Raw genomic sequence first — 13,434 nt, forward strand, 5'->3', positions numbered from 1 at the left:
TTTAGGAAATTATACAGTTTTGGCTCTCAAAGGGTGTCGATGGCTTTAGCTTCGATGCTGTTCAATTTCTTCTAGAAGCAAAGCATCTGAGAGACGAGGCCCAAGTGAACAAGAACCAAATCCCGGTAAAGCTTTAAACATATACGTATATATGTTTTAAAAATATATTTTTAAATATATATTTAAAAATGTTATATATGTATATATTTTTTCTGAAAATGTCATCAGAGTGTTGTCTTTTTTAGCCTGAGACACCACTTACCAGAGGGAAGTGTTTTGAATCATTTTCTTTAGAAAATACAGAGGAGTTTCAAATGCATGTGACCAGATATTTCCTTCCACTGCTTCCTCCTGAGTGATCCCTATAGGAGTCCCTCGAAGGCGAGGTTTCTGGAGGGCATGGACAGTGTGGACTCCACCGGAGGCCATAACTTACTCACTGTGATTTTGTCAATCACTCAAGCTCAGGGGAGGCGGCCTAAATTCCCCAAGTGCTTTTGTAGTCATTAAAGGACACACAGGTAGAAGGGAAGGGAACTAACACTTGCTGAGTGTCAGTTGTATGCTATTTGTTGTATCCATTTAACACTCTCAACATCTTGTGAGGTTTCATGATCCCCATTTAGCAAATCTTAGAGAAATTAATTTATCAGGGTGACAGAGGTGATAAACAGAATTCCACCCAAGCCTGCTGCAGAATTTGGGCTCTTTGTGCTTCCACACCAGTGGTTCTCAACCTTCCTCCCATGTCACACGTGAGAGAGTAATAATCCCATGCCCCCCTCACTCCTCTAGTTGACCACCATTCTACAGTCTCTCTGTTTTCAATGGCCAAGTAGACAGTAGTCCTAAAATGCATTCCAAAATAACGGATTTGTACATTTACACAATGAAATGTCAAAATAAATGAATTATAGTGACACAGCAATATGGGTCAATCTTAGTGATATAACGTGCAACAAAAAAATCTAAAATTATTATATATAGCATGATGCCCTTTTTAGAAAGTAAAATTAAATTCATATGGTCACCAGCTTGATAGTCCTGTCTGAGTAACAAAGGGAAGCTGGCCATGCATGGGCTAATTATGAGACCATGTCATGAACCAAAGTTTATGATTAAGCTTTTTTTTGTTGTTGTTGCACATGATTTCCAGTAGAAAGGAAAAATGAAGGGGAAAAAAGGTTGTGTATTAGCCAGTTGTCCCAAAGAGAAGCACTTATCCTTGGAGGAGAAGAAATCTCAAAATAACCTTGTTAATTATAATAAGATGTCCTAAGACAGGCATATGTTTCCAGTCAAGACAAATGATCAGAACAATGGGTTTTGTGTGCTACCCAAGAAAAACTTAAATAACATGTAATTTCCGGAAGACATCTAAGATTTCAAAAAACTTCCCTTGATCTAGCAAGGGAAAATCACTTATAAAAAAGGGGTCCACTGAATGGATAGCAACTCATGGACTCTCTAGCCTGTCCACGTCCTAACCCAGGACTTACAAACTGAGCCTGTATTAGACATAATCTTTTACTTTGATTCCAGAAGATTACTGTAACCCTAGGAAGGCAGAGAATGAGTATCACAAAAAATTACTAAAACCCTGGAAAAGTATAACGGTAAGAATAAAGGACAGAAATGGTAAAGAAACAAATTTAAATGCATGATATTAATAGTTTTATAAGCAGATAATGTAATAATACACTCTATAATTAAGATAATTTGTTTTGTTTGCCTTTAAAAATGTCTGGTGTATTTGGGACAATAAAATGTTTAGGAGGATTTTATTAAATACATTTGTGATCAGTGTTTAGGTGTTTAGTAAAATTTAACTTGTTTACTAGATTTTAGTTAATAATTTATACACAAAATGAAACACTAATAGTTTCTAATGTTCTTTTCCATCCACAAATTCCCTTGAGCAGCATATGTCCTAGGACCATCTTTGAGCATGTGGTCTCAGCTTGAGCCCTTTGAAGAGACAGTCTGTATTCACATGAGGCCAGCTATGGGCATTTGACATTTGACATGATGGTAACCATGCTGTCCTGTTTTCAAAGGACACAGTCACTCACTACTCGGAGCTGTACCATGACTTCACCACCACACAGGTGGGAATGCACGACATTGTCCGCAGCTTCCGGCAGACAATGGACCAGTACAGCAGGGAGCCTGGGAGATACAGGTAACCACGGGCGCAGTGTGTGATCTGCACTTTATCCCTCACAACCAAGCATTCTTAAGAGATTCAGTTATAATTTAATAAACCGCATAATTACAATGTATCATAACTCAGTTATGCTAGGGCCTGGTATAGTCTCTCACGTTCCTTAACGTTGCTGATTTTGTTTCCTTTTGTAAAATGAAGCAAATCCCACAGTACTTATTCACAGGAATTTTGTGAAGATTAATTAAAAGATAATATATTATCCAAAGGTTAGTCATTAACCATTACTATTTTTTATCATTATTTGACCTGTTAGCATGCAAATGTTCCAACTAAACTGTTAGCTGTTAGGTTAGTTAACATGTCTCAGTTTTCTCAACAATTAAAAAGTGATGATGACACCCCCATAAGGTTGTTGTGCGATTACATGAGATAATGTCTGTGAAGCACTTAAAACAATGCCTGGCACATAATAAACACTCAATGAATTTAACTCTTAATGTGTTTATATAGATTACCCAATAGAATCAGTGGAAAAGGAGTTCAAGAAATTTCTTCTCCTTAAAGTAGGTCCTCTGATCACTATTCCCACTTTACAGATGAGGAGACTGAGACTCTGAGCATGCAGGTAATGGTCACATAGGTAGTGGCCGCAGAGATGGGACTGGAACTGAAACACGCGAGCTCCAGATACTGTGTAACTTATCCATTAATGTAATGTCTCAAACAGCTAAAACCAGCATTGATGTGGGTCATTTCAGGCTAATATGTCTTCCCTGAAGTGTTTGGTTTTCAACAACTGAGTGCACCCCAATAATAAAGTGAGACTTTATAGGGATTCCAATACAAGGGGAATTTGGGGGAACCCCTCTTACCTTATATGCAGACATATACTGTACATTCTAAGTGGAGTGATGAGAATTGCTAAATAAAGTCTTCCTACAAGTTACTGAGTTTCATTCAGAGTTAGAAAGAACAGAACAGTATTGACTGAGATCCAAACGTGTTTTAGACATGGCTTAGTATTAAGCTAGTCTTTGGGTTTAATATGAGAAATTGGCAGGTGACCCAGTGTGCCATTTCTTAGTCATCTGGCTTGATTCTGCTTCCTAATGAGCCCTAGCCAATACTGTTAACAGCATGCATTCACCTCCCAACATCCTGTCCATGAGACACAGCAGCTGCAAAGCACTTTCCCAGTCTCCTGATAGGCCCTGATGTCACTGCACTGCCAACTCTTACAGGTTCATGGGGACTGAAGCCCATGGAGAGAACATTGCCAAGACCATGATGTACTACGGTCTGCCTTTTATCCAAGAAGCAGATTTTCCCTTCAACAGTTACCTCGGTAAACTAGACATGCCTTCTGGGAACAGTGTGTTTGAGGTCATCACATCCTGGATGGAAAACATGCCAGAAGGAAAATGGCCTAATTGGATGGTAAGTCCTTATGCGCAGCTCAGCATACGGTGCTGGTGTGCTTGCTGAGTAGTCCTCTGAAACAAGGGGCACATTTGTCTCTAAGTGACCTTCACCTTTCCTTCATTTTGTGATTTAGTGAGCCAGATGCATCCCAGCTCCTGACCAGGTTCTTGTCATTCTTCATTCTTTTCCTTCTGGTTCTGAGACTAGATAATTTCAACTGGTCTGTCTCATTTGCTGAGTCCTTGGCCAGTTCAAATCTGTCCAGCCCATCTAGGGAATTTTTCACTTCCTTTATTGTATTTTTCAACTGTAATTTTTTTCATAATTTCTCTTTATTGACAGCATCTATTTGATAAGGCATTGTTCGCATACTTTTAAAGAATCCTGTAGATGTTGTTTAGGTTTTTGAACACGCGTATAAGAGCTGATTTAAAGTCATTGTCCACTAAGTCCAATGTTTGGGTTTCCTCAGCCAAGTTTTCTGTTGATGCTTTTCCCCCCTCTGTATGGGCCATGCTTTCCTGGTTCTCTGCATGTCTTGTATTCTTTTTTGTTGTTGTTGAACACTGGATATTTTAAATAGTAAGTATAGAAATTTTGGAAATCACATTCTCCCCTCGCCAGTGTTTTGTTTCTTCAGTGACTTTCTTGGATTAATTCTGTAATATCTGTGTTACTTGTTGTGTGTGACCATTGAAGTCTCTGCTTGGTCAGCTAGTGATTGTTAAGATTCCTTAGATGCCTTGAAGTCTCCCAGCCTTTGCTGAGGGCTGTGTGCGGGGTGGGCATGCTTTCAACACTTTGGCAGGCAGCTTACAGCTCCGCCTTAGTCTTTCCTTTCTGCTTGAGTTTCAGGGTTAGCCAGAGAGGACAGATTAGATTCTTGGGGCTTCCCTGGCTACCTGTGCAGCCCTGTGCATGTGTGTAGGCTTCTAGATTCCAGGAAAATGTCAGAGCCTTTCAAAGCCCTTTACGGTCATCTTATTCCTAACTTTAAAGTTTTTTGGTCAGTCTCTGTTTAGTCCAGGTTGGTAACACCACCTCAGGCAAGTATTGACAATCAATTGCTGCTGATTGTTTTTGGCAAATGCCTTGGGGATAAGACAATCTGCACAGTTAGCTTTGAGTCAGATCAGATAAAGAAAAAACCCAACCAAAAGTGAGCTGCTAGAAAGGTCGAACAGTGCCAGTTCTCTAGAGATGGAGCTTTTGATGAACTCAAAACCTATTTTGGTCCTCCAGTGGCTACTAGGCTGCTGGGTTTTACATTTTCTGTTGGTTTTCAAGGCTATCTTGAATCTGAGGGGAGGGGCATGAGATTATGGCCAGTTAAAATGATACAAAGCTTGCTCTTCTGAGATCCAGCTGTTTTTCTTGAACACTCCTTGTATTGTTGTAAGCCTTTCATTTCCAAGTTCTGAAAAAGTGGTTTTTTACAGTTTTTGCCATCATTCTCCTTGCTTTCATGCTAGAGATTTTTGGAGGTCCTTACTCCACCATTCCAGAAGTACCCCCTCTCTATACAAATTTTATAATGTAGTTGTAGCACGTTTTTTCATATACTCGAAGTCTCATATCATAGGCAACTGGATCTCAGCCTGTGAGAGGCCCTGATCTCTGTCCAATACTAATCTTGATTTCAGTTCTGAGAAAGAAAAGTGATCTAGGTTCAGAAGACTTGAGAAATCACAGGGTTTCTTGTCAGATGCTTTTGAGATAATGAAAAGAATAAACGGTGGAAAAGTTTGACCTAATTTTCTGGCCATAAAAATACAATGGTCTATAAAAAGATAATTGTAAAGACAGTTTTAGTAAATCTAAAGAATAAAAAAGCAAGCTCCCTTTTTCCTGAATTCTAACAACCAAGTTCATGTTCTCAGACTCAAGTTCAAAGGCTGGTTCTGCCTCATGACCTTAACCTGAATAAATGATGCAGTCTCTCAGAGCTTGTTTCATCATTTGTAAAATGGAAAGGTTAGGTGATTTAAATAAACTCTTAAATAAGGACTAGATGTTAAAATATGTAATCAGAACATTTAACAAAGAAATATATTTAAAAATACGAAGTCCTGTACAAAATTTCTTCTTAGACTGTAAATATTTTTGTAAAAGTTGATTTACCTTTTAACTTAAAAATTTTTTGAATAGTTCAAAAATCACACACACACAAAGGGACAGATCAGAAGTCTCTCCCTCACCCCGGTGCCCTCCACCTGTTCCCTCCTTGGAGGAAACACTTGTTTCCTTTCCTGTCAATATTCTCTTATCCAAATGTGCAAAAATATTAGTATGTACCCTCATACATTTCATCTTATTTGCAATATGAATGTGAAGTAAGCTGTTATCACCATTTTGTTGATCATAATGGCCAAGTCAGTCAGATGGTCAATTGTACAGCAAGGAACTGGGTTAGGACTCAATTGCAGGCTTGCTGATACGAAGGTACCCATGGTTAACCATGTTTTTCTGCCTGGTGGACTTTTTGTGAAATAGGGTAAATCTTTCAGCAAACTCTGTATAGAGCTGTGCTCTTAAAATAAAGTATCTGCCTTTCAGACTGGTGGACCAGACAATGACCGGCTGACTTCTCGTCTGGGGAAACAATATGTCAACATCATGAACATGCTTCTGTTCACACTGCCTGGAACTCCCATAACTTACTACGGGGAAGAAATAGGAATGAGAAATATTTTAGCCACAAATCTCAATGAAACCTATGATGTTGTAAGTTAATATAACTTAACCATGCACCACACCAAATCCTCATTTTTTGCCAAATCAGAAAATTTACTATTTCTATTCTGCTGCTGCTGAAAATCATGATTACTTAGCTTTTGTTTCTCACTGTTTGTTAGGCAGTGAGAATTTTCCAGCTTTCTTGATTGGGGAGCTTGTTAAAAATGCTGCTTGCTGAGCCACACAACTGAATTTCTTGTGTAGAGCCCAGGATCTGCATTTCAAAGATGTTTTCCAGCTGATTCTCAGGTGCACTAAAATTTAAGAAGCCATGTTTTGAGTTTCGAATGCCCTCTACCTGAAACATGGAGTTAAGAACATTTATTATAGTGCTTGTCTGTATTGCTAGATCTCGCTTGGCCATAACATAAAAGGAAGAATCCTTGTGCTAACAAATGTAATGGACAGCCTTAGGCCTGGGAAGTTTAAATTTTGTTTTTTGTTTGAGGCTATGGATCTCACAATTGTGTTGCTGGGCAGATGAAAGACCTTGAAGCTATAATTTGTATGGTTACCTTTCAATGGTGAGATCCAATTTCCCTAATATTTAGTCACAATGAAACCTTTTCTATTTAAGCTCCTAAATTTGTGTGTGCACTCATGCGATAACCAGGCTAAAAAGGATACAATCTAGGCTCACCTGTACATGGCTGCATGCCTGAATTCAGCAATCACTGTATCACATTATAATGAGTTTGTAAATGGCACATTTTGAAATCCTACATCACTCATTTTTAGGGAAAAGCAGCAAAGATTCCAAGCATGTATCAATGTTGTTAGTAGTTTATTTACACTCAAGATGTCATTAACTATTTTCCAATTGAAAGTGTAAAACTGGTGTTTATGTACTGAATATTAAGGCCTTTTCGTTATGAATGCTAATGAATTTGAGTACTAGCTGAGAAATATAGGGAATTAAATACTTCTGAAGTAAATCATGGCCAAATTACATTTCTTTTAATAACCAGATCACTGTTTTTTTTCTTCATGGTCTTTTGACATAGGATACTCTTCTCTCAAAGTCACCAATGCAGTGGGACAATAGCTCAAATGCTGGTTTTTCTGAAGGCAATCACACCTGGTTACCCACCAGTTCAGATTACCACACTGTGAATGTTGATGTAAGTATCAATGAAAATTTCATGCTAACTCCAGAACAGGAAATTAGTTCATGTTGCTGACAACATACACTCACCTTGAGTTGTCTAAAACCTTAACTGATGCTCTTTAAATCAATCACATAGACTTCTTTTGCAGTTCTCATTTTTAAGGAGTTTGTAAATCATGTTTTTGTGGAAATACAAACTGGTGCAGAAGTATACCATCTGAAGTATCATCCAGAATACACAACTCTTCATTGGAATGACTTTGAGCTATGAAATATTAAGAACATTTTATGGAGGGCTTCCAGCAAGCCTGCTATCCTTTCTCCATTCCACCCCCCAAAGGAAGGAAAGAAAGTAGGAGATCAATCAATCAATCAATCAATCGAGGGTAAGATTCTTGAGAGCAAGGCTGTTTACCTACAGAAACTGAAGCATGAATAATCCCTAAAAGTAGCTGTTCTGGAAAAGCATACCCTTCAGCTCTTGCCTATACTATTTTCTGTTCTCATGGTGATCAACTTAGCCAAGTTCAGCAAACAAATTTCTTAAACAGGAATGCATTAATTCCAGCAAAGTGCTAAACACATTTCCTTAGACCAGAAAAATGTGAAATGGCTTCAGGTGAGTTTCAGGTGTTTTCACTGGAAAACACAATCTGAACTACTTAATGGGGAGAGAAATTACTGGCATCACATGAGGATACAAGTTTTATAGCATCTACTAAGTATTTTGAAAACAATCCCCAGATTATTCTGATACGGAACTTCAGGCAAACCCTCCTGGTTCCCACATCTCCCTGATCCAAGCACCCCAGTGATAACTTTGTTTTATATGGTCATAGGTCCTTGAAACACAAAAATTGTATATTAACATTTGTGTTTTGGATTAAGTGCACTTACTGATTTTCATTACGTCCAAATGTCCAAAATATTCCCATAGGCCAATGTGAATCCAATATGTAAGAAATCCTACATAAAAAAGTACAGCAGCAAAGATGGAAAAATGTAAATGCAAATTAAAATAATGGTCAGATCAGTCAAGTCGTTAAAATGATCATGAGTAATGCTTGGAGGGATGCTAAACCATAATCAAATAACCGGAAGTCCCAGGCAATGCCATTTTAATAAAACACCTCCATAATAGCTCTAGAACAAGGTGAGAATTTAGGTACTTTCTAGAAGATAGAAAGTAAAATTAAGATTACAAAGAAACAAGAGCATAGAAACCATAATCTAAAATACACAGGAGAAAACAGCACTGACAGTTACAGGTGAGAGCACTGCAGGAATTCATCCACCGCTGCAATTGGCTGCCCCAGAATTTGCCTGAGGAAAAAACTCAGGGCCTGTTTGGTGATCATACTCGTGTTGAATGAGTAGAGCAAAGCTTGAAATAGTGTTAAACTTCTACAAGCACAGTCGAAGAAAGAAACGGAGAAGAAAACCTAATTCCCTGGGATGATTCACTGAGGAATGATCTCCAAAGTAAGAGTTTTTACTCCTCAGTTCACAGAGGCCTTAAGAGGAGGGTAGGACCCTAGGGAGCTGGTCACCATTAAACAGGAAAAGAACCCCTACACCCCAAAGACAAACCAGACCTACCTCCAAGTTGGCTTCTCACAGTTAGTAGAGGCAGGCAACTGAAGACAGGCAAACAAGGAGTATCAAATACAAAGGTAAATGAATCACCAAAAATCACACTACATTTGAGAAAAATTAAGGCCATGAAAGAGAAACACCACTCCTAACAAAACATTGTAGAAAGCGAAGAAAATGTAACATAAGACTTCATTATTAGTAAAACTGCTCCCTCCCTGAGAGACTATTGTTTTATGTAGCCCTTGACGCTCTTTTAAAGAAGTGATTAGGTATCTTAGAAATATGAAAATATTGTCAAAATAAACAATAAGATAGAAGTTCTAATTAGTGTGCTGGAAAACTGACTCAAGGGTTTACCCCAAAGTGTACTGTAAAAAGACAAAGAAGTTTTTTCTTTTTAGAACACAACATGATTGTATTTTAATACACGATCAAAATACGAAACACCATAGTAAATTGATAGCAATAATAAAGGGCTTTTCATTTGCATTGCATGTAACAAAAGACATTGATATTCCAAGGGAAATGGAAAACAAAAAGGCAAAGAAGTTAACAGTATAAAGAGAAAATTTTTGATATGTGGAGAATAAATCTAGAAATTCCAACATATAACAAAAAACAAATTCTAGAAAAGAACAGAGACTAATAAAGAGAAAACCTAAAAATTACAGAAAGAAACCAAACTCGGAAGTAGATTGCCTGAGAAAAGGACTGAAAATTGGACTGTCATCAGACTTCTCAACTCGATACTAAAACACATTAGAACTTTACCTTCAAAGTTGTAATGGAAACTTGATTCTAAACAAAGAATCCTATATCCATTCAAACTAGCATTCAGGAGCAAAACAGAGATGGAAGAGCAAGGACCCAAATTTTACCATGTACAGCCAGTTTCTGAAAGAGAAACTGGGGACTCCAACAAAACCAAAAAGGAATCTAAAAGGTGGACATGATGTATGAAACATAGTGAGGAAAGGAACCAACAAAACTTAAGGATGAATAATTTTTGATACATAATGTAAAATAAGGTATTCTGGAGTAAAAATCTTAGTGATTTCTTTCTATTTGGGAAGTGGTGGCAGGGAGGGTGTGTGTGTGTGTTTGAGTGAGCAAAGGCACATGTGCGCAGGCTAACGCACTTTACAAGGATGGAAACAGTAACTCACTCTAGATTTGAGCTGTCCAGTAGCCACTAACCACTGTGACTACTAAAACAGAATTAAAAGTTCAGTTCCTGTTTCACACTAGCAACATTTCAAGTGCTCAGTAGCTAGTGGCTACCATATTGTACAGCACAGAAACAGAACTGTTGGCACTGTAGGAAGTTCTACTGGACAGCACTGCTCTGTATGTTGAAAAAAATATGTTTTAAATGGTTATTACGGTTTTAAGGGTAACCATCAGAAGAAAAGACACAAATGTGTAATTTTTGAACGATACTGGAAGGAAAAAAATTACATAAAGAAAACCAATTGATCCAATAAAAAGCTAAAAAGGAAGAAAATAAAACATTAGTACAACTAAAATAAAACATTAGTACAACTAAAATAAAAAATAAGGCTACAGGATTATGTCTAAACATATGGTAATCACAGATATGAATGGGTTAAATTCACCTATTAAAAGATACAAACTCTTAGATTAGAAAACAAAGAAAGTCTGACATAAGAGATATAGCTAAAACAAAAGGACAGAGAAAGAATTAAAATAAAGATATTACAGGCAAATGCTAACAAAAACAAACCTTGCCACCTGGCTGTAGCTTTCAAAACAAAAAGATGCACCATACCCTTTAATTTAGTAATTTCATTCCTAGATATCTGTATCTAGGAATACTTGCACATGTGGAAAATTCAAGGATCTCTACTGCAGCACTGTTTTTTTAAAAGAAATATAAATTTATATAACATTTTTAACCTATTTTTTTTTAACATCTTTATTGGAGTATAATTGCTTTACAGTGGTGTGTTAGTTTCTGCTTTATAACAAAGTGAATCAGTTATACATATACATATATCCCCATATCTCCTCCCTCTTACGTCTTCCTCCCACCCTCCCTATCCCACCCCTCTAGGTGGTCACAAAGCACCGAGCTGATCTCCCTGTGCTATGTGGCTGCTTCCCACTAGCTATCTATTTTACATTTGGTAGTATATATAAGTCCACGCCAATCTCTCACTTCTTCCCAGCTTACCCTTCCCCCTCCCCGTGTCCTCAAGTCCATTCTCTACGTCTGCATCTTTATTCCTGTCCTGCCCCTAGGTTCTTCAGAACCATTTTTTATTTTTTTAGATTCCATGTATATGTGTTAGCATATGGTATTTATTTTTCTTTCTGACTTACTTCACTGTGTATGACAGTCTCTAGGTCCATCCACCTCAGTACAAATAACTCCATTTCGTTTCTTTTTATGGCTGAGTAATATTCCATTGTATGTATGTGCCACATCTTTATCCATTCATCTGTCAATGGACACATAGGTTGCTTCCATGTCCTGGCTATTGTAAATAGAGCTGCAATGAACGTTGTGGTACATGACTCTTTTTTTTTTTTTTTTTTTTACATGACTCTTTTTGAATTATGGTTTTCTCAGGGTATATGCCCAGTAGTGGGATTGTGGAGCACTGTTCTTAATAGCAGAAGACTCTGGAAATGATTTATATATTTCGTCAATAGAAAGCCAGTTGAATCAATTATGGTTAATCTATACAAGAGACAAGTACGCAGCTGTGAAAAAGAATGAGGGAGTTCTCTGTGCATTGATAAGAGACCACCTCTAACATGTACTAAATAATTAAAAAAACAGCGTACAGAATGGTAACATGCCACTATTTGTGTAAACAAGGGAAAAGTATGTCTCCCTATGTCTGCATAGGCACAGAATGTATTTCATATGAAACATAAAATGAAAGAATATAAACAATTATAGTGTCTATCTCTGGGAGAGAAAATGGGAAGCTAGGGGATAGTGTTGAAGAAAACCATTTATATATTATTCTTATAATTGAATTTTATATTGTATGCATGCAATTTTCTATTTAAAAAATATAGTTACAAAAAGCAGGTGTGGAAATATTTAATAGCAGACAAAATAGAATTCAATATGAAAAGCATGAGACAAAGGCAATTTTCAAAAACTGATGAAAGAACATTCCCCTATAAATCATGAATCTATGCATCTAACAATACCTTCAAAATGTATAAAACAAGTACTATGAGAAATGCAATTAAAGACTGATAAATCAACAATTACAGAGAGACACTTCAACATACTTCTAGAAAGTGGTAAATGAAGTAGACAAAAATAATAGTTAACACTTACTGGGCACTTCTTATGTGAGTGGCACTGAAGTATGCTTTTTCATGCATTATCTAAGGCTATAGAAAACGTTAGTAGTAATTTGACAAGTCATATACATATACCATATACATGTACCATAAACACCTTTGTACCTGATAAACACAGAATAAACATTTTTTTCAGACATTCATTAGATATTCACTAAACACCACACATTACGCACCTGCCCCAAACAACCACCAGTACCTCTGAGGTCAACATGGCTGGCAAGACTACAATGAAATGAATGCTATCACTGATTTGGCAACAGCTTTTATGAAGACAAATTTGGCATTATGTATCAAGTATCCATACTCCTTGACATAATTGTCTTTCTGATATTTATATCTTAAATAAATAATCCAAATATGGGGGAAGCATATTAGAAACTTGAATGTCAAAATGAAAGGGAATGATTAAGTATCGTATAACTATTCATTAGAATATTCTTCTGCCATTAAAATGACATTTAATATAACAAGATGCTTAAAATGTTAAAGGAAAACAAGAAAAGTACATTAAATTATGTATATTTTATACAGCTGTTAAAATTAACCCCAATCTTCTTTAATGGGCATATTTTAACTTTCACTTTAGGCAGCATTTTGCTTTGCATCCGCTTCTGCAATTTTCTGTTCATAATTAGCATCTGTTAATGTTACACCAACCTACACATTATTCTACAGAAGAGAACAGAGAAGCCCCAGTTCACCAGAGGTGCTCGGAGTCCATGGCCATGATGGCTGCTTTTCTGCCAGTTAAATATAGCATAAAGGGACTTTCTTTAGGCAAGTTAAATATCCATTAACTTAAACACGGACATTTAGTGGAGTCAAATTTGGCCTCTACATCAGCTCTGGCCAAGATGTAGCAGAGAACTGTGCATGCAGCAGTCACTCCCAGACAAGGTGAAACCCTGAATTTGTAGTTTCTATCGGTAGTTAAATAAACTATTCTTACCTACTTATTAATACTTAAAAGTTGGTAGTTGTTTTAAGGGTTAAAATAGAAGCAAGTTTTCTGGGGAAATAATTCCTTATTTGATACTGTTAGAATCAAACATTT

At 37.0% G+C, this 13,434-nt stretch overlaps 1 protein-coding gene across 2 annotated transcripts in view; it reads left to right on the forward strand.

Moving 5' to 3' along the window:
• The window catches only part of SLC3A1 (solute carrier family 3 member 1), a 36,713-nt gene that overhangs the window by 22,101 nt on the left and 1,178 nt on the right, over positions 1 to 13,434 (forward strand). For both annotated transcript variants that reach the window (XM_082851888.1, XM_082851889.1), the window contains 5 exons: positions 6 to 125; positions 2,058 to 2,182; positions 3,409 to 3,604; positions 6,146 to 6,313; positions 7,330 to 7,446. In XM_082851888.1, coding sequence (XP_082708014.1) covers positions 6 to 125; positions 2,058 to 2,182; positions 3,409 to 3,604; positions 6,146 to 6,313; positions 7,330 to 7,446 — 726 coding nt within the window. The remainder of the gene's footprint in view (positions 1 to 5; positions 126 to 2,057; positions 2,183 to 3,408; positions 3,605 to 6,145; positions 6,314 to 7,329; positions 7,447 to 13,434) is intronic.

The sequence above is a fragment of the Leucopleurus acutus genome (genome assembly GCF_964270905.1).
Source record: "Leucopleurus acutus genome assembly, chromosome: 12".
In the NCBI taxonomy this organism is placed as follows: domain Eukaryota; kingdom Metazoa; phylum Chordata; class Mammalia; order Artiodactyla; family Delphinidae; genus Leucopleurus; species Leucopleurus acutus.